The sequence below is a fragment of the Ovis aries genome, chromosome 19, assembly GCF_016772045.2.
Source record: "Ovis aries strain OAR_USU_Benz2616 breed Rambouillet chromosome 19, ARS-UI_Ramb_v3.0, whole genome shotgun sequence".
Taxonomy (NCBI): domain Eukaryota; kingdom Metazoa; phylum Chordata; class Mammalia; order Artiodactyla; family Bovidae; genus Ovis; species Ovis aries.
In genome coordinates, this window is record NC_056072.1 from 50,225,693 (window position 1) to 50,246,311 (window position 20,619).

At 59.0% G+C, this 20,619-nt stretch overlaps 1 protein-coding gene across 3 annotated transcripts in view; it reads right to left on the reverse strand.

Moving 5' to 3' along the window:
• Positions 1-18,091, reverse strand: part of SEMA3F (semaphorin 3F) — a 28,717-nt gene extending 10,626 nt beyond the window's left edge. For 2 of the 3 annotated variants that reach the window (XM_042236187.1, XM_027957608.2), the window contains exons 1-2: positions 17,582-18,091; positions 13,413-13,570 (exon numbers count right to left, since the gene is read on the reverse strand). In XM_042236187.1, coding sequence (XP_042092121.1) covers positions 13,413-13,524 — 112 coding nt within the window. In that variant the 5' untranslated portion in view covers positions 13,525-13,570; positions 17,582-18,091. Of the gene's footprint in view, positions 1-13,412; positions 13,571-15,961; positions 16,113-17,581 lie in introns of all 3 variants that reach the window. The other variant, XM_027957609.2, reaches the window with a different exon arrangement.
• Positions 18,092-20,619: the final 2,528 nt, after the last annotated feature.

A 20,619-nucleotide genomic window follows, 5' to 3' on the forward strand; every position in this document is an offset into this window, starting at 1 on the left:
CACCCGGAGGCCAGCCAGCCATCCCCCTCGACAGAAGCAGCAGTCCCGCCCCACAGTCATCTCGGCCTCCGCTTCCCCTGCAGAACCTACTTGGTAACCTCTCGAGTCCCTGACATTCTAGGAGGAGAAAGTGGGATGACAGGTGGGCAAGCCAGGGAAGGGGCCACACCCAAAGCGGGGCCCTGATTCATCGGCAGCCCAGCCAGTCTCCAGGTCCCAGTGAAAGCACAGTGGGCGCGGGTCAGGGCACGTGATGGCATCAAAGGCTCTGCTCAGGTGAGGGTTAATGCTCCCACGTTCAGGGTGGAGCCAGCTTCCCACAGGGGCCTAAAAGGGTTAATGAGCAGGGGTGTGGGGGTGGAGGCAGGTGCATCAAGGGAAGCCCGGAGACGCTGGCACAGAGCCAGGGCACCCTGTCCTCACCCCAGCTGCCAACAAGGCAGGGGGCAAAGTGGGCACACACAAGGTCCCCACCTTGTCGGAAGCAGGTTAGCCAGGACATCAGAAAGCCTTGCTGGAAGCAAACTGCCCAAGAGAGCTTGGGCTTCCCCCAGACCCCATGGGGTTGCTGATGGTGGAACCCTCAGGCCACTTCCTGGAACCAGCCAGGAAGTCCTTCCCAGGAAAGAGGCCCGCCCTCTAGGGCTGCAGCATCCCCGGAGGCTGGGAGCAGCGTCCATCTGAGTCCTCAGTTTCCCTTCCGTGTGGCCCTCTGACCCACAGGCTGCTGGGGGAAAGCCCTCCTTTCTGAGGATGAAAGTTAGGAGGGAACTTGGCTAGTGATAGGCCAATGACAGCGGATTCCAGGAAACTTGAGAACCTTCCTCCTCTGGGAGAGGGAGTTCCGAGGGGTCCCTGTGGCAGGCCCCTCCTCCACCCACCCCCAGCAATTTTCAGCTTCACCAGAGAGGAGTGATTGTAACCAGGGTGATGGGTATTCACCAGCACAGGAGACTTGAGACGGCAGCACGCAGAACCAACAGTATGCATGTATATACCCGGCCCAGGTACACACACATGTACATATCGGTCCTACACCACATGAGGCACCCACCAAGGGAGATCAAACGTGCATTCTCCCTGCCCACAGCTGGTGACCCATTTCACAGGTGGGGCAACCGAGGGAGAGACCTGGAGAGGGGGGAAGAGCTGGGATCTGAGGTCCTCCTCAAGGTGGAACCAGCAGGGGGTTCCCTCCCATTAACCCAGGCCATCTTCTACTGGGGCAGCTGTCTCTGACTGGCCTGGCTGACCCTGACCCCCCGCTGTGCTCTGGGGAGCTGGGAAGGGAGCTGGAGAGGCTGAGCCTGAGAGCAGCTCTGAACGGGAGCTTCAGGATGTGCTGAGATGGGCGTGTGAGGTGGGCCGGGAGCCAGGGGACTCCCACAGCAGACCCGGAGGCCACGTCTGAGGCTGTGCCCTGCCCAGCCCTGACTACGGCAAGAGAATACAGGTGACGACCTTGGCCCACCGCGGGGACGCAGGGACGCCAAGGGATCAAAGGGCCGATCCCTGCCTGGCTTCGGCCTCGGCGGCGGTGCCTCTGAAGTCCTGGGCAGGGCAGCCTGGGCACCTGTCCTGCACCTGTTGTTGGGCCACTCGGAGTCCCCCGCCTGGCCACCCAGCCATCGTGACAACAGGAAAGTAAACACTCCCCCACCCCCAGGGCCAGGAAGTGGCCAGAGAGGAAGTGGGGCTGCCAGCAGAGCCCCCCCAGGCTGGGACAGCCCGCCAGGGGTTATTTATACCCTGGCTGGGGGCATGGCCTTGACGGTGCCCTTACCCATCCTGCTGGGCTAGGGGGCATTTGGGGGGCAACAGGGGGAAGGGAGGCGAGGCTCAAGTGGGCACCTTCAGACACAGGGATCTAGGGTAGGGGGGAGTTTCAAATATCTAGCCCCAGGGATGCAACCGGCTATAATCCCTACATCCCTGCCCAGCCCTGTGGGCCCCTATAATCTCAGCCCTCCCATTCTACAGTGCCAGGAGCCCCCAAATTTTCCAAATCCCCCTCTCAAGTTCAAAGTGCTGCGAGGACAGAGGAGAAGGCCACTCAGCAGATGAGGAAATAGGCCTACAGGAGGAGCAGGAGGCTCACCTTGACCTGACACCCTCCCTCACAACCCTCCGGGTCCCTGCCCTGGGGGGAGAGGTGGGAATGGAGGGAGCCTCTCACTTAAGTCATCCTGTATCTATCATGAGCGAAGCCCTGTGCTCACAGCATCCAGTTTACAGATGACAGGCAGAGCGGGAAAGTGACACATCGGAGTGCGCAGAGCATGGGATTCCCGCCCAGGCCCACAGCCTTTTGGACTGAAGGAGGGGCCCGCCCTGGCAGAGCTCATCCTGGTGGTGGTGGGGACTGCCTGCCGGGAGGGCCAGGGCCGGAAGGTGACTCGTCCTCCACTGACAGGGCACATGACTCAGGACCCTCGGGACCCCTCCCAGTGGTCACGGGATATGGCGTCAATGGCTCTGTTGTCACAGGGTGTGATGTTTTGGTCACTGTGGAAACAGGCAGGTGTGGGGATCCCCCATAAGGCTGTATAGAGTAGGGAAGGGACGGGCCAGGGGCCAGGAATCTTTGGCCCTGCCATGGGCCCCTGGCATGGGCTTCAGGAGCCCGGTTGGGGTCACTTAGTGCTCATTTCCTGCATGCCAGATTGTAGTAAAGAATTACAACAAGGGTCCCTGTGACAGCCCTGCAGCCCCAGCTCCAGACAGGAAGACTGAGGCCCAGGGGAGAGTGGTGCTCACCTTAGGTCACCAGGCAAGGACTGAAACTGGTATCCTGTCCCCTCCTCCCCTCTGCCACAGAGTGAAAGAACAGGGGGTCTTCTTCACTCCTCCGAGAAGCCCAGCTGAAGGCAGGTGGTGGCTGAGTAGTCCTGGGCGTACTGTTCTGACACCTGCAGCATCAGCAGGCCTAGAACCTAGGGCTGCCAGCTCCAGTGAGGGGCAGGGACTTGGGCCCAGGGTACCTGGGGGCCTGAGCACGCATGGGTGTGCAAGGGGGAGCTGACATGGACCCAGGCTGCTCACGTCCTCAGGCCAGTCCCTACCTCTGCTCCACTTGTTCCAGGCCCAGTTCTGATAGCGGGAGTGTCACCCCCCTGCTGCAACCCCAGGAAGATACAGACGGAGGGGCCAGGGCACAACCAGCCCAATCCAAGGCTCTGCAGGTGCCAGGGATTCAAATCTGGATGAGCTCTCATTTTGGGGAGAGGGTGGTGTGCCTGGGTGATGCTCCAGGGACGAGTTCCCCACCCCCAGGCACTATTGCAGGCTGGGCACAAGCCGGGTGGGGCAACATCCGGGAAGGCTTTTCCCGTCATCGGGAAGGAAGAGCCTTTTCTGGCATCGGCCACCTCATTTCCGCAGCCGCTCCCAGTCTTGACAGTCTCCCATGGCCATTAGACACTTGGGGTCCTGGCCCAGAACGGCCTGGCAAAGGTCCAGGGGCAGGAACTTTCTCAGCGTACAGGAGCCTAATCCTGGGGGGTCTCTGTTTCCTCCTCTCTGGGAAGCACTTGGTGCCTCATTTGAAAGGAGGAGGTGGGCGAGGACAGTGCTGACGGGGCGTGTCTGCAGCCCTCACCCACAGACCCCGAGTGGGCGGCCCCTGACCCCTGCTGCCCGTCTCTAGGACACCAGGTCTGTCGCCAGTGAGGCAGGGGCTGCTGCAAGAGGGGGGTCTTGGAGCAGAGATGGGTACCCCGCCCCCTTGGTTACAGCCCTACAAAGCAGCAGGCCTTGACTGACAGTGTCACCTCTGGGGCTGTGCATGGGTACTTCGAGCTGATGGACAGGTCCTGGCAGCCCAGCCCTGACCTCTGACTTCATGTGGGCTGGGGCAGCCCTAATTCCTAAGATGAAGAGAAATGAGGCAGAGGGTGAGGGGCAGGGGTGCGCCAGGGTGTCTGTTAGGACTCTATCCTCTGGTCCTTCTGAGAAAGGAAACCGAGGTGGACAAGGAGATGGGAGCAGGAGCAGGAGGGGCAGGGTCCCTCCTGGACACCCTCGTGGGCGCTGGGCAGGGGTGGCCCCCAGCCCCTTCATCACTCCCCCAAGCTGTGAGGGGCCCCAGAGGAAGGCCCAGGGGCTGGGCTGGCCCCCTGGATCCCAGCCTAATCCTCTTTTAATGAGCGGCCAGCCGGAAGGCCTCAGCCCCTGGCCACAGCCTTGCAACCCCGGAGCTCCAGCCAGGCCGAGCGGGGGGCAGGGCAGCCCTAAAGCCTTTGCAGGCACCTTTCTCCCTGCTCAGCACCCCACCTCCCACATACCTCAATGCCAGGGTCCCGACATCTGCAGGGATACACCAGGGTGACATGTGCCTCGTGCTAATTGTCTCCTAGGTACCTACCATTTATTCAGGTCCAGGTCCCACATGGGGCTGAGCAGGGGAGGCCGTCACCTTTGATTCAGGGGCTGACTCCCCCAGTCCCTTCCCTCCGCCACCCCTCGGGATGTTTTAGATGGGAACCCCTAGAAGCCAGACCCAGGGGTTTGCCTGGGGCTTAAGCTGTCTGCTCCCTGGGGGATGGGGGGCAGGCTCTAGGTTCCTCTGGCCCCAAGCCCATCAAACTCTTTCCTCTCCAATCCCATCTCTGAATCAGGCTGTCCAGAGCACAGACCCACAGGCCTCCCTAGGAGCCATCCATACTCGCCCCTCTTCCCCCCAGGCAGGTGAGCCAGGTCGGTGCCAACAAAACCAATTACAGCAGCTCTCACCCAATTAGCAACTAATTATGGCCTCGTAGTCCATTCAACATAATTAACATGTAAATGACTCCGCGTGTTTATATTCAATAACGGCTCTGATTGAATTTAATTTAAAAGTCTGAACTGGGGACCCTGTTACCGTATTTCACCACTTAGAGCTGCCACTTCCTGGGAACGTCAGCTTCTCCAGGGGAGAAGGACCCAAGGCCAGAGTGGATGGCGGAGGGACAGGCACCAAGACAGTGGCCGAGCCCTGGAGAGGGTGGAGATGTTTGCAGTCCCTGGCTCCCTGACATGCCTATCCCAGGGATATGGGGAGGTGGTAAGATCAGACCTTGATGGGACCCTCAGGATAGGAAATCCTCTAGAACAAGGGGCCCCTTCTCAAGAGCTACTGTAAACATTGCAGCTGTTCGGTAAACACCAAGCTGGAGCAGTCCAGCTGGGCTAAACTCTGCTGCGGGCTCCCCTCTCATTTTGGGGGCAAAGGGCTGGAGGCTGGGGCCCGGCAGGCCCAGGCGTGCTGTTCCCACGCCCGTTCCGCCCCAGCGCCCACCTGCCCCGCCCAAGAGAAGACAGGCTGGGGGCACATCTCATCCCAACCCAGGAAAAACCAGGTGGGAAGCAGCAGCAAGGTCACTCCCTGGCACACACAGGAGGAGAGCAGAGGTTGGTTCTACACGTCTCCCCGAGAAGGATGTCCAATGACTTTCAACCACTGTGTCCTAGCTGGTAGGGGGCCCTCCATCTAGGTGCCTCCACTGAACCCTGCCCGGCCCCGGGGCCACATGGTGCCTGATTGTTCTAGGTCTGGGCTGGTGGCTCCAGCGGCCAGGACCTCCTGCCTGGACCGGAATGGTGTGCCTAGGAGGACACCTTTGGCATTTGTGGGCCAGGCAAAGTTCAGAGCTCTAGCCCAGCTTGGAAAAGACACAGTGTGGTCAAGGAGGCAGGCTTGAAGGAGCAGGGTAGCCCCCAAGCCTGGGGTGGGAGGAGAGGGCCTGAGCCAGGCAAGCAGCTCACACTGGAATGTGCCCCCAAGAAGTGGGAAGCGGGTGGGAAGAGGGGGCGGGTCCTGAGGGGAGGGTGGCACCCACCCCTTTCTCAGGTGGAGAGAGTGGATCAGAGCCTTCAGTTCCTCGGGCCTGGGGGCCCACCCCTCCTCCCACATTCCAGACCTGGCCCGGAAGCCCCTCGCTCCTTACTCCACCTCCTCCTCCCTTCTGTGACTGCAAAAGACAACAAACTCTCCATGGCTCATTTACTCTGATAAATCAACCAGACGGACAGGCCAGGATGAGACCAACAGGCTGGTGGGTGTCAAGACCTTCCCCCTGCCCTGGGCCCCGCCCTCATCTCTGCCCTTTTCAGACTCCTGGAGTCCGTCCCTGCAGCCCCATTCACGTCACCCACCGAGAGATTCCCAGGGTGCCCCAGACCATCTTAGCTCCCTCCCTAGTATTCAGGTGGGGAAACTGAGGCATCATCACACAGGCAGCTGTGTGCTTAGGGTCAGCTCTGGGGCATATGGTGAGGCTGTGTCAGGAGTCCAGCAGGACTCAGCTGCTCACCCGTCCAGAAAGGCAGCGAGTACTCTACACAGGCCTGGTGCTGGGACTTGGAGAGTGCTGAGCAAAATGAGAACATAGAGGAGCCCGGAGTGCCACCCATTCTATCCCGATTGCTGCAGGAGCCCACGAGGCCCCCACGCTCTAGCAGCCGCTCTGCAGTTATAGTGTAAGAACGACTGGAGCCACCCACACGGGCTGACCAGCAGGTCCACACAGTGGACTCTGCTTCTGGAAGGAAATGAGGGCATCAGCACGGAGCCCTAAATGGGAAGAAACAAGGTTCTTGGCCGGGTGCAGAGACCTGAGAGGAAAGAGCATGTCCGGGTAGGAAGCCAAGCAGGGGTCATGGTGGTGACGGAGGAGATGGAGGCAAGAGGGGACCGGGAGGCAGGAAGGAAGGAAGAAGACTAGGGGGAGGGGGGTGGAGCCAAAGCCTTTTGCCCCAAAGGCCTCCTGGTCCCTGGAGCCGGCTGTTACTTTGGGACTGTTCCTGCCCTGCAGAGATGCGGCAAATGGGCAATACTTGCCAGCAGCCCCAGTGGGAACACCACAAGTCAGCCTAGCTGGGCCTCCCACCGGCCACGGGCCGGCCTCTTGGAACCTAGGCCAGCAGCCACCGCCCAGACCCCATTCTTTGCCGGGTCAGGATCAGTGATCAGGGTCTGGAGCCCAGGAGGCCTCCACCCTCTCCCTGGGGCTGCTCGGCAAGCTGGGAGGGGGGGCGAGGGCCTGCAGGCCTGCCAAGCTCAGGCACCCACGTGAGCTGGGCTTTGGATTCAGATCGGAGCCTTCTGGCATCCAGGCCTCTGGCAAAGGCCCTCTTGCTATTTCTAAGAAAAATGCAGCAGGAATCTTCTCTGCTTCTCCAAAGCTCCAAGGGCTCTCTTGGGGCGGGGCTCAGATTCCCAGGACAGCGCCAGGTCAGGCCAAGCAAACATGCTCTCGGCCCAGTTGTGTAGATGCCCAAGTAAGCAGTCCAGGTCTGGTCACCCCAAGCACAAGCTGTAAGAGCCAGAACAGTGCTCAGGGTGGGGGTGGGGGGTCACTGCAGCTGATCATGGGCACCACGATCATGGGCATAAACCAGACTGTGGCACCCATCTCCGGAGAGACGCCCCCCAGGGCATCCCCTCCCCAAATGCACTGTCTTTCCCCCAGTATGTATGTGGTACCTCTACCATGAAATAAAGAGCTTAAAAACCAAACCCAAAAGGGAGAAAATGCAAACTCTATGTCTTACCACCGAGAGCGAGCCCCATCTAGCATCTTGCCCTTTCCCCAAGTGCTGCACCACACACACCGCCTCTGCTTCTGTTCTTCCAGAAATCTCCCTTCCCCTGTTGGAGATACAGCTTCCTCCAAAATGCCTGTCCAGATGCTCACAGCAGAAGTCCTCCTCCTCCTGACCCCACTCCACCCACAGGGCTCAGGGCGTCTTTTGCAGCCTTTTCCAGACACCGTCTGCTTCACCACAGGTTAGAAATCTACAGGGAGAGGTGAGGCGCTGCAGACTCCTTGGACATCCCGAGGACTAGCCCTCACCTGTCTGCCAACCTCAGAGTAGCTCCTAGTTTCTGAGACTTCCTTTCACCAGAGCCACAACGGTGTACACAAAGTTAATACTCTAAACACAATGAGGTCAGCATCATTTTTTATCCCCATTTTACAGATGAGGCAACAGGACACAGAGGGACTTCAGTACGTAAGGTCTACCCTCGGCCAGGATGCAAGCTGGGCAGCTTGAGACTTCTGGATGCTGCTTCCCCGGGACCACTGCCATCCTCACCTTACATGGAGAAACCAGAGGTGGGAAAGCTTAGGCTACCCATCTGAGATCACACAGCTGAGAAGGTAGGATGGGCTCTGTCTGCCTTCCAGGCCAGCCCTCTCAACCAGCACAGCATCACCTCTGCATTCAACTAAATGTAAGTGTCCTGCTCTGCCTGACCTGGGGGAGGAGCTGGAGGTCTCCTAGTTGTCAGGAGTCAAGTACCCACAGCTCTGGAGACATCCCTCTGAACCCCCCACCACCTCTGGAGGGGTCACGGGGTTGGAGGTGCGCATACACAGGTGCAGACAGCCAGGAGCCCACTCTGAGGCTGCTGCCTCTCAAGCCACAGGGTAAAAGATGCCTTTATGGGCCAGGATGAGATTTTTATCTTGGTGGTTTCTCTTTAAATTCTTTACGATTACGAAGCAGCGGGGGCTGCCAAGGAACATGATTTACTCCTTGAGCATGCACCAGCTCCTCACTCCGTGCCAAGAGAAGCTGGAGCCAGGGAGGGAGGGGCAGGCGTCGTGCCAGGCACCCAGAGACAAGGCCTGTGCTGCGGAGGCCCAGCCAGTGGCGGTCCCATCTGAAGCTTGGCGGGACCTGGAAGGACCACAGCTGAGGCCCTCAGCCCTGGCCTGGCTGACCCCGGCGGGGCCTCGGGCAGGTTCTCGGCAAGCACAAGGACCTGCCCCGCTCTCTCTGACGGCGATCCATGGCCGGCTGAGGGACAGCCAACCAGCACCCCCAGGACCTCCCAACTCCCCAAGCGGCCGCTTTGAAGGTCCATCTCGGGAGAGGGGGTAGCTCTCATTTCCAGGAAAACTGAGGTACCAGATGCAGGGATCTGGGCTCAAGTTCGTGCTTTGGGTTTCCTTCCTCCCTTGTCTGGCTCATCCTGGAATACTCAGCCCTCCCCAGTTTGTGATCGCCAAGTTTCACTGTAATTGTCAAAGCCATCTACCCAGCTTTCTGGTGCCACTCCTGGCCTCCAAGCTCCTTCTCACCCTTCCCTTTCAATCTCAAGCTCTAAGCCTGCTTGGCTGGCCAGGGAGCCCCGAGGGGGCAAGGGAGGGTCCTTAAGCTCCCTAGGCCTGCCCCAACCCATGCTCAGTCAGGGCAGCTAAGACGAAGCTTGCTAGAGACTCTTCCACTTCAGTCTGTATTCACCCCATACTCACTCTCCCTTGGGTGAAGTAAACGGACTGTGACCCTTCCTAACCTCCAATCTCTTCATTTCCTAATAAGGAGGCCAGGCGACTCTCGTTCAGCCACACACACATGATGTAAGTGGTGGCCCTCTTCTGGGCCATTTACCCCAAATGAGAGGGTACCCCATCAGAGGCTGGGCTGATGTGGGCTGGGGGGCAGTGACCAGCACCCACCTGTTCACCCGCCACCTACAGAATGTCCTTCCCGCCGGGCAAGCCAGATATGCCCAGTCTGAGAAGGCTGAACCCCAGGGCTGCTCTGGACGTCGGAGCTCTTTCCTCTCCTGGACTCTGTTTTTCCTTCTCTGAAGGGAGACAGCTTCCCAGGGGACTCTGATCAGTGGAGGGGCTGGGGTGACGGACAGCTGGATTCATAGGAAAGGAGCAAACCCAGATGCTGTTTCTCCAGCGGGAGAGAGCATAAGAAGCCTGCCCAGTGCAAACTCAACACTTTCCTTGGGAAGTAAGCCTGGACAGGCTATGGGCGGCACTGCAGGGTCCTCGAGGCTTAGACCAAGCTCGTGGGAGATGGCTGGGCCTGCCTCACCAGCCTGCCCTCCAGCCTAGTCTTGGGACAGGCTCGGGCATCAGGCGGAGCCACGTTCCATCTGAGTCTGGCTCCTGAGTGACCCGGGAAAGCCTCTGGGTCTGATTCTTCACAGGAAACCCAGGCAGCCCTCCTCCCCAGGCCTTGATGGGACTACCACTTGGTTATCATCACAGGTACCTACTGTGATTTCTATTATTTTCATCTTTCCTGACCTTCCCTGGCAAGGTGACCTTCCACTCCATCTCCCGGCTCCTGCCTCAGTTTCTCAGTAGCCTGGCCACCTCATGTCATCACAAGATCTCTTTCCCTCTCCAAACACCTCTTGACCTCAAGTCCTGGCCAAAGCCAGCCCAGGCAGGAGCTGTGTCTTGTTGGGGGTGGCTTCCTGGGAAAAAGTAAACATTCCCTACGCTGAACAAAGGAGCTGGCAGGGCCTTCATACCTCCCTCTGCAGTGGGAGGTGGTACCCCAGGGCTTGGACAGTCTCAGGGTGGGGGAAGGAGGGTATTTTTTCCTCCCAGACTTGGCCAGTGACTCTGGGGTTAAGAGGACTCCAGCCCCAGGCAAGGATGGATAGAAAAAAGAAGGTCCTGATGGCCAGGTCACTAGTTCTAAGCATCCATGAGCACTCAAAGAATGCCTCTCCTGCTCTGGAAAACCTTCCCCACTTGACCCTCATTTCCGCATGACCCTGGCTGTGCTTCTGGTGGGACAGGATAGGAGATGGGCCATAGGATTTCTCCCACTCCGCCTGGGCCCCTTCTCCTTACACCCTCTCCAGGCTTTTGGCCTGGCTGGGGCGCCCAGGCTGATGGGCAGGCAGCAAGCCCAAGCCTGGCCCAGTTCCTGCCTTTGTTCCTTTATCTGCCCTGGGCAGCGTGGCCCCCCTCACACCAACACCTCTGGCTTATTAGAGGGTCTCGGCTGACTGGGCTGGAACTAGCATCTCTCAACTGCCCAAGGAGGGGAGGGGATATGACTAGGCCAAATTCCCGAGGCCTGGTAGGCCAGCTGCTTTCATCTATCCACAGATGGAGAAGCTGAGGCATGGAGCTGCTGTGACCATCAGGGCTCCTAACAGCACCCCTCCCTGTGCCCCTTGGGTATATGCAACAGGAGGCAGTCCCTCCAGCCTTAGAAACAGCCAGGCCAGGACCCCCAGGTTTCGTAGATGTCGGTCTCCATTCTCACTCCACAAATGCTCACTGAGGGCCTACCCACCACCGAGGGCTGCGCCATAGATATCTCCTGGCTGAGACCATCCAACATGACAGGGGAGAAGGGTGCCTGGGGCCTGGTGCACAGTAAGTGCTAGGCTCCCAGGAGGCATGGGCCAACTGGGTGTCCACTGTCTTTTCAGACACTCTGTCTGGGAGCACCCCACCCTGTTCACTGCACAGCCCCAAGTACGACTCAGCACAGGGCCTGGCACATGGCAGGGACTCAAGTGTCTACTGTAAGTGGCATCCACGCATAAAAGCAGGACAGGAGACCACGTGGGAGACGGAAAGGTCATTCAGGACAGAGAAACCTGCTTGTGCAAAGGCACAGAGGCCCAGGGATGGGGTGGCCCCAGGCAGCCTCCAGCCCCGCCCCAGGCTGCCACAACAGTCAGTGCCACAGGCTGGCTGCCAGCGAGCTGGGCTTTTAGTCAGTGTGGGTGTCGGCTGCAGAGCTAATTGAGAGGGAATCGACCTGACTGATGTGAGCGTCAGGCGTCGGCAAGACCGGGACACCAGGACACCAGGGTTCTATTTCTGGCCTCGCCTTTGCCTCCTGCCTGACCTTGGCCCTGCCCTCATCTGAGCCTCAGTTTCTCTCTCTGGAAAACAGGAACAAAATCTTCTGTCCCTTTGCCCCTGCAGGTCCAAGAAGGTTTAAAAGGAGTATCCAGAGACCCTCCCTCTGTCTCGTGCCTTCTACTTCCTCTCATGGATCTCCAAGATGATGACAAACACCCAGAGTGGATGTCTGGGCTCCAGGATTCCAAGGGTCTGGAAACCAAGTCATCCTCCCAGCCCCTGTTGTGGGCGGTAGGGGGGTGTTCTATTCTCCCTGCCAGCACCCTGGGTTGGGAAGGGAATAAGAGGGGGATGGGACCCCTTCAGTATTTATTAATATGCTCTGAGAACTTCCACCAGGGAATGGTAGCAGTATCAGTGGAATGAATATCTCACCTTCCCAGGCCTAGGAGAGGGGTTGTTACTTTTGTCCATTTCTCAGGCCCTGCGTAGGACTCCTCCCTCCCTAGGCGCACTCTCAGAAATTCACTCCCTACACCCCCCATCAAGTTGCAGGAATGATATGGAGGCCAAGAGAGGGGTTCTTCCAGGGGACATGGGAACATGGTGAGGAGGGGCTGGGCCTCATCAAGCCTGAGGAAGGAAAGGCTGACCCAGCCTCTCACCCTAGTAAGGGTACCTGGAAATCTGGTCAGCCAGGGCTGAGTTGGCCCCACCCAGGACAAGCAGCTGAATAAGGTCACTCTGGGTCAGAGGAGGGCAGAGGCTGAAAACTCAGCAGTGACCCCAGGTCCCCCAGGCATAGTCTCTGTCTCTTTTCTCAGGCCAAGGGTAGACTCTTTAGATCATGTCTTTGAGTTAGTGGCTACTGAGTGAGCCACTGGTATGTCTGAGGATGTGGGCCACATGTATTCACCAGCCTAGCTGGTTAGCTGCAAAGGTGATGGAGCTGGACCAGCATCTCACTCTGCAGACCCCAACTCATCATTAAAACCTTTCACTGTGTGCGTGCGTGCTAAGTTGCTTCAGTTGTGTCTGACTCTTTAAGACCCTATGGACTGTAGTCCGCCATGCTCCTTGGTCCACAGGATTCTCCAGGCAAGAATACTGGAGTGGGTTGCCATGTCCTCCTCCAGGGGATCTTCCCAACCCAGGGATCAAACCTGCATCTCCTGCGGTTCCTGCATTGTAGGTGGATTCTTTATGGCTGAGCCACCAGGAAAGCCCAAAAACCTTCCGGTGATTTCAGGCAAAGTGCTCACTGGGGATCTCGGGCCTGTCACAACAGCACGTGTTATCCCTGAACTCACCAGGGGCCCTAGACTCCTCCAGTCACAACACAAGAGCCCCCTCCCCAATTCTTAGAAGCCCCTCCTACCTAGAGACCCCTAGGATGGTTCCTCAAACACCCACACCCCAGAGGAGCAGATCCTGCTCCTCTAGCTTTTGGAGGCCTCATCGTCTGTCCGACCGTCTGATCGATCAGGCAGGGCAGGACCAGTGGCAGGGAAGGGCTTCTGCAAGCACAAGTCTGAAAGATCTGACGCCTCTGTCTCCCCCAGTTATCACATGGACAGACACCCTGCAGACTCGAGCCCAGAGGCCATGCATTCTGGCTCTAGAAGCGGCCCAGACTCAGGACCCTTCTCTAAATGTCTAAGCAGTCCAGTCTCTAGCTTTTCCCAGAAAGTCACCACCTCCCCCAACCCCTACAAACCACCCAGTGTGACCCATGTGGCTGTACAATTTGTTCTTTCTTGCTCTGACCTCTCCTCTCTCTCCTTTGAAACAGGACGAAATGCTCTGGACAGGGGGATGCGAGGGAACTGCAAGGGAGCCTCTTACCTTTATATGAGAGCCGGATCCGGGGCATGGCTGGGAGGTAGTCCTGGGTGGGGGCAGCTGGCCAGGCCCCAGTGAGCAGGGAAGCCCAAAGGAGGAGACCAGCGACAGGCATTGTGGAAGGGGCCTAGGGCCCAGGAGTCAGGCAGTTATCTATGCACCTGGGAGGAGGAACAAGGTTGAGATATGTGAGGCAGAGCAAGGTATTCTGTCGGACCAACATTTTCTTGTGTAATTCTGCCAAAGGTACCTCAGTTTCCCTATCTGAACAACTAGGGTGATAGGTACCTCTGTGCTCACATCCTCAGCCTGGGGCCATGAATACCATAACGTGAAAATCTCATATACTTTCCTGTCCCTAACAATGGGTCTGAAGACCAAGCAACTGGGTGCAGTCTAGGGTCAACAGGGCTAACAGGGGCCAGTGGACACTCAAACCCTTCCCCAACCACAGCTTCCAGACTTCCGTTCACAGGGCTCAGCTCAAGGAGGTGATCTTACATCCTTCTCCAGTTTCCATGCATCCACCTCCCAACCAAATGGGCTGTTCCTTCCTCTCCCACTTCAGGGAATGGGGGAAGAGATGGGTCCAATCCTGCAGGCTCCAGCCAAATCTCTCCTCTCAGTAAAGGGAAACCTGAGCCTGATGATTAGAGCTGGGAGCAGAAGAGAGCGGAGGATAAGTGAGAAACACATAGATGGCCTAGAGAGAGACAGCAGCCAGAACAGGAAAGGCAAAGAACAGCAGGGCCTACTTCTACTGAAATCACAGCAGGAGGGATCCAGGTCAGACATACAGAAGGACTTCCTGCCCACGAAATTTCCAGCTCTGCCTACAGAGACCAAAGAAGGGGAGCTAGGGTGGCCACCAGGCCAGGGGCAGGGTCTGAGCCAGCCTCAGTGTCCCCTCAGTGCAGAGCTCTGATACAAACCTCCAGCAGGCCCAAGTTTCCACACAATGTTTTTCAAATATTGTCTCCCCAGGCAGGCTGGCTGTTGGGTAAACGCAGCCCAGCACCAGTTGTCAGAACATATTGCTCCCTCCCGGCGAAAATCAGCGCCAACTTCCCAACACCCCCCCCCCACCCAGATGCACTGTGGGTGGGGGCAACAATGACAGTGTGAGCCCCACCCCCCAGAACTGCCAGGTCTATTTCCTTCTCCCATGGGAGACAGGGACCCTAGGCCCATTTCTAGGACTCTGGGGTGGGGAGGGGAGGCTGAGGGGTATTGTGATCTGTTAATCCCCTGCCCTGGCTGGCATCCACTGAGGCAAGGCTCCACATTAGGACTGTCCAGTCTCACTCGACAGACCCCAATGTCCTCCTGGGACCCACCTCCCCTGAGCCCTCGCCTCTTCTGCCAACAAACCACTGGTGATTCCTCAGACAGGAAGTGCAGCCTCAAGCAGCCTGACCCATTCCCCATGTGGTGCTCTCTGTGGGCACACCCTCTCCGGGGTACCTCTCAGGTTCCATCAAAACCTCCCATCACAGGTGCTAGGGAGGCTGGCTGAGGGAGGGGAGAATCAGAACCCACCACGCCCCCTGTCCGCTGGGGCACAAAGCTGAAGCTGACTGAATGGCAGGCCCTGATTGTGGGGGGTGGTGTGGGAGAAAGGGCTGTGCAGCTACCGGCACCTTCAGGTGCACCTGGGAGGCCCCCTCTAACAGCTGTGGATATACACACATCCAAACTTACATGCCTGCACTAGTCCTTACAAGCATATATATATATATATATATATATATATACACACACACATATATGTTTGTTCAAGAACTCGACCTGCTAGTGGGGTGGGGCTCAAGGAAGTGGGGAGACGCTATTCTAGCTCTCTCGGGGAGGGCTAGATGCAGGCTGAGTCCCTTGGAGAGCTTTGATCCTAGGTATCAGGGGGCTGGGGTGACTCGCCTCCCCTCCTCCCTGTGACCTCATTTCTCCTACATCCATTTCCATGGTGACAAGGTCAGGGTCACCAAGGACAGTGTTGGGAGTCCTCCCAAGGAGTCCAGGAACCTGGAGGGCCCTGCTCCACTGGGCCCCTATAGGGACCTCCCACAATGCTTTGGCCTTTTAAAGGGGTTAACAGGGGATGTTCAAATCTGTTGGGGCCTCAGGCCCAAGTCTAGGCCCCCTCTTTGGCAGCTTGGGGGATACAGGAGAGGAGGAGAAGGAAGGAGGAGGAGGAAGAGGAAGACAGAGATAGGGATGGGGCAGGCATTTCCACAGTTGTTTCTCCCCTGCCAGTCCCTGGATGCAGTCCACTCAGCCCCAGTCCCAGAGTAGCCCCTGGAGCAGTTGGGTCCAGCCCAGGTGGGTGGACAGAGAAGGAACAGCCACCGCCACCTGGGAGCCCACCAGGAGGAGAGCAGAGAAGGAAGGAAAGAAGGCTGGCGGGAGGGAGCAAGGGAGGGAGGCAGGCGGGAGGGAGGAGGAGAAAGGGAGGAGAGAGGGAGGGACGGAGGAGAGACGTTCGAACAAAGAACCGAGGAGCTGGGGCTGGCAAGGGGTGCAGGGAGGGGCAGCCAGACGAAGGGGTCCGGAGGCACCTGGGGGCGGAGCAGGGGGCTGGGAGGTCACATTGTCCAGCCTGATCCAGACTTCTTGGGATTGGGCGGGTGGGGGGCACGGGTGGGGGGTGGACAGCCTGCCTCAGGGAAGGACGGTCGGCTCCTGCGAGCTGAGAACTGGATGGAAAGGCTGCGGGGGGAACATGATGGAAAAATTATTAACAGTACCCCACCCCCCATCTAGCTCCTCCGACACCCCCCTCCAGCAGGCCAGAGCTCCTTCCTGACTCCTTGGCTTCCCCCTCCCCCAACAGCCTATGGACCAGAAAGCAGAGACACCCCAGCACAGCTGATGTTGAAAACCCCTCTTTCGTGGTCAGAGTTTCCTAGTCAAGGTCACCTGGGCTTGGCTCCATCTTGCCCTCAAGGTATGCCTAGAGCAGCAGGGGGCTGAGGCTGGGTTCCCTCCTCTCCCCAACCCCCGCACTTCCCTTCCGGGCCTGGCTCCTTCAGAACTGAGGGGCAGCAGCGGTGGAGGAAGCATGCCCAGTGTCCTCACCCTCCAGGACACCTTACCCCAAGGGTCCGGGCACACTCCCTGGGCAGCCTGGAAAAAGGCTCCATCTCTATCCAACCCCCGGGACTGGTATGTGCCTACCAACCTCTGGGTGCAGTTTCTCTATCTCTGCAATTAGAACAGGGGCTTCTGGGAGACAATCTGGATGAATTGATGAGGACAAGAACCCCCAATCTCCAGAGCCGACACATTAGCGCTTTAGGTTCACACCCCACCTCCCCCAGGTGTTCATGGGCTGGTGTTCATAACACAGTTATCTCAAGAATCGGAAGTTATTTATCCAGGCAGGCCTGCAGCCCTAGCTCCAGCCGAGCCCTCCTGGGCCACCTTGACACTCTCTGGTCCCACCTGCTCTAGGAAAGTCCACCAAGCTCCTCTCCCCTACCCACTCCACCACTTGGGCCCCAGCCTGACCAGAATGGGGTGGATGGGGGGGCTTGACTGCAGGCTCTCCCAGGTCACTTACTACCCACATACAGCAGAGCCCCTAATCCAAGCAAAATGCCCTGCTGGAAGGCAGACACGGACTAGCGGCTGGGTCAGGGGGCTGGCACAGGGCTGGGAGAAAAGCCTTGGGGCTGGCCGTCCTGCCCGGGCTCATCTTGGAGACCCTCCACGAGGGGGCTGCCAGGGTAGCGCTTCCCTTCCAGCGGACGATCCCCAGATTCCAACAGTGAGACAGGGCAGGGGTACCTACTAGGGAAGAGAGCTGCCTGAGGCGTTAGTGGGAGAGCTCAGCCAGGGGAAGGGGCATCAGGCCTCCAGCTACAGCAGCAAGGAGGCGTATGGGAGCACCCACCCACCCAGAACCTCTCGGAGAAAAAGTTGCTTTGCACACTGGTGACCCCGCAGGCCACATCCTTCACACATCTCCACGTCGCTTCGATGTTGAGGGTCCGGGCAGCCCGGACAGGTACAGCGCCCACTCTAGTCCTGTCGTCCTCCCGTCCGCGGGAAGCCCCCTGCCTCTCCGAGCCCCGCGCCCCAGACACTTCCGCAGAGTTGCAGTGCCGCGGGGCCCAGAGGGATCGCGGGGTGGCCCGGCCGCCTGCCCGCTCCATCCCGGTTCCCGCCGCACTCACCTCTTCCACGGCGGCGGGGCCTGGGCTCCCGAGTGGCGGCAGCGGCGGCAGCAGAGAGGCTCCCGGTTGGGCCGGTCCGCGCTAGCGGCCCCCCGGGGCCATGGCCCTGCCCGCGCCCTCTCGCCGCTGTGCCTGAGCCGGGGTCGGCGTCGCGGCCACGGCTTAACGGGGTCTACTGGCTTCGGGCGCGTCAGCAGTCGAGGCCCCGGACCCCATCCCGGGCCATGGGAAGGCTCAGGGGCGCTCGGGGCCGCCTCCCCCCGGGTGGGCTGCGGGCGCCCCCTGGCCGGCGCGCCGAGGGCGCATTCCCCGGCGCGGGGCGCGGGCGACAGCGCGCGCTCGGCTTCGGGGCGCTGCGCTCGGTTTGGCCCACAGGCACTGTGCTCGCCTGGTCTCTGGAGTGGGGCTGGGCGGCCGCGCTGGGTTGCGCCCGGGGCTCACCGGGCAGCGGCCGTTCGCTCGCTGGCTCGCTCGCTCTGGTCTCGCGGCCGCCGGCGGGACGGGGCGCTCGGAGCCGCGCGGGGAGCGCCGGCAATTGGCCGCCCGTGGGCGACATTTGCATAGCGCGGCCCCGCCCCGCCCGCCCCGCCCGGCCCCACCCCCAGGGCGGGACCCGCCCGGCCGCCGTCCCGCCCCCGCTCCACCTGTCCGCGGGGTGGGCTCCGTGCTCCCAGGCGGTGGGGCAGCCCGCGCCCGGTAGGGCTAACCTGCACCCCGCACTCTGGCCCTGGCTTCGCGGGCGGGGCCCCCGCCCCGCCCCGGCTTTGTCTCTCCGTGGATACACCGCGCACACCGCGCCTGGTGTTTACCCGGGCACTCAACTCCCTGGCGGGAAGGGCAGGCGCGCCAGAGAGCAAGAGGCTGCGCTCACCTGCGCACCCCCTGCCGTGTCCGTCCTTCCCACTCGCTGCCCGCCACGCCTGGCCTCGCGTGAGCCCCGCAGCTCAGGACCCAGGACTGCCCGGGCCGCTCAGCAGGTGGCAGTGCAGCCCCTGGGACGGCTGACACTGCTGGACCTGTCCTCCACCTCCACCCCAGGCCAGGTCAGCCTTACAGCTCCACCCAACAGCCTTAGGGCTCCCTGTGATCTCCCCAGCAGCCAGCCCTATTTCAAGCCAGTAGCTCCACGGACCCATCCGTTATATTTCCACATCCCAGAGAAGCTAGATAGGGGTTCCTGAAAGCAACATTTGCTTTCAAGTAGATTCCTGAGAGCTGCAGACTTTAGGGCTCTGCAACTGAGCTTCAGGCCCACCTAGATCCCAGGAAGGGACCTTCCACCCAACCTAATGCAATGGTCAAGGCCATGGCCTCACCAGCCAGGACCGCAGTCTCAGCCCTGCCCCATGCACTTTGCCAAGGTCCCAATGGGCATGGGCCTCTTTGTCATCTCCCTTGCCCCTCTTCTCCTATTCCCTCCCCTTTCTCCTCTTCTCTCTTTTCTATTCTCTTTCCCCCTCCTTTCCCCCCTCCTTGTGTGTGTTTAGTCCTGTCCCACTCTTTGTGACCCCATGGACTGTAGCCCATAGCCCACCACATTCCTCTGTCCATGAGATTCTCCAGGCAAGAATACTGGAGTAGGTCGCCTTTCCCTTCTCCAGGGGATCTTCTTGAACCAGGGATAGAACCCAGGTCTCCCGCATTGCTGGCAGATAGATTCTTCACCATCTGAAGTCCGTTTTCCCCTCCTTCCTCTCCCCCTAGTTTTCCTTGTCTGCTTCCTCCTCACTCTCTTTGCCTTTCTCTCTTCCTCCTCTCCCTTCTCTTCCTGGCTAACCCCCACCCAAGACATCTCTCACTCTGACCTATTGGCTGGTTGACTGCAAATGCAGGTTGTTAGGTATGTTAGCGATCCTGCTGAGGGTCTCCTGACTCGGACTTAGACTTGGACTGCTGGCTCGCACGCTCCAAGTGGAGGCTGGCCACTGGATGTGAGCAAACACCAGCCTGCAGATACAGTGGCTGCAGTGTCAGCGCCTGTGCATCTCTCGCCGTCATGCCTCATTTAAAAACACTGTCAGTCATTCCTCCTCATTTCCCCCTTCTCTGTACGAGGGTCACTCTTGAGGTCACTGCCACTGCACCACCATTACCAGCGCAGCCCACGCCACCGTGACTGCTGAGGGTTTCCAAAGCCATCACTTCCACCACCATCCCGGAGCTCCCTGGCCACCTCTGTCACCAGTACCAGATCATTGTCCTGGTCAATAAAGCAGACCTGTGGGGACTTGCCAAAAATGACTCCAGGGTGCTGGGCTGGGAAGGAAAGAGACTCAGCTGATTTATCACCCCGTGGAGCACCTCTCAGACACACACACAGGTCTCTCAGCACAGGGAGGCCTTTGGTGGCAGTGGTGTCGAAGGAAGGGGATAGCGGAAGAGAAGAGAGTTAGAGCTGGGCTTGGCTACACATAGTGGAATGATGCCAGTTCTCTTGTAATCACTGTGAGAAGGTTGAATAATCAATAGAAATCAAAACAAGCATAGTTGCAGCAGTGAATCCACACTGCACCCTTGTCCTGTTGTGTGTCATGCTGGGATGAGCACTTTGTATTACTATATATGTCATTTTATATATAATATGTATTACTGGGAGGAACATTGTAGCCTGTGGTGATTTTGTCTCCAATTTCAGGGGTCAAAGACCCCTTGAAACCAGACTGATGCCCAGCCAGGAAGCCCTGCATGCCATTCACAATCCCACTGAGAAGCAAGTCCTGCTGGCCCCACTGTACAGCTGAGGACGAGCAGACTGGGAGAAGCGGAGTGAGGTCTGTAACCACCAGCTGTGGTATGAGAAAGGCAGCGTTTTCCGGAGCTATGAGAAGGCTCCAGGAGGGAAGGGCCAGGCCACGGGGCCCACATGGAGCCAAGGGCCTGCAGACCAGTGCTGGGGGAGCTGGCATTGAGCGTTAGAGCCATACGTGGCACTTAGGGAGTTCAATAAATCTTTATTGAATGAATAAGAGGGCAAATCCCTGCAACATCAGATCCAAGAGGGAACATGAGCCAAGAGGCCGGGAGCCAACTCCCTGCCT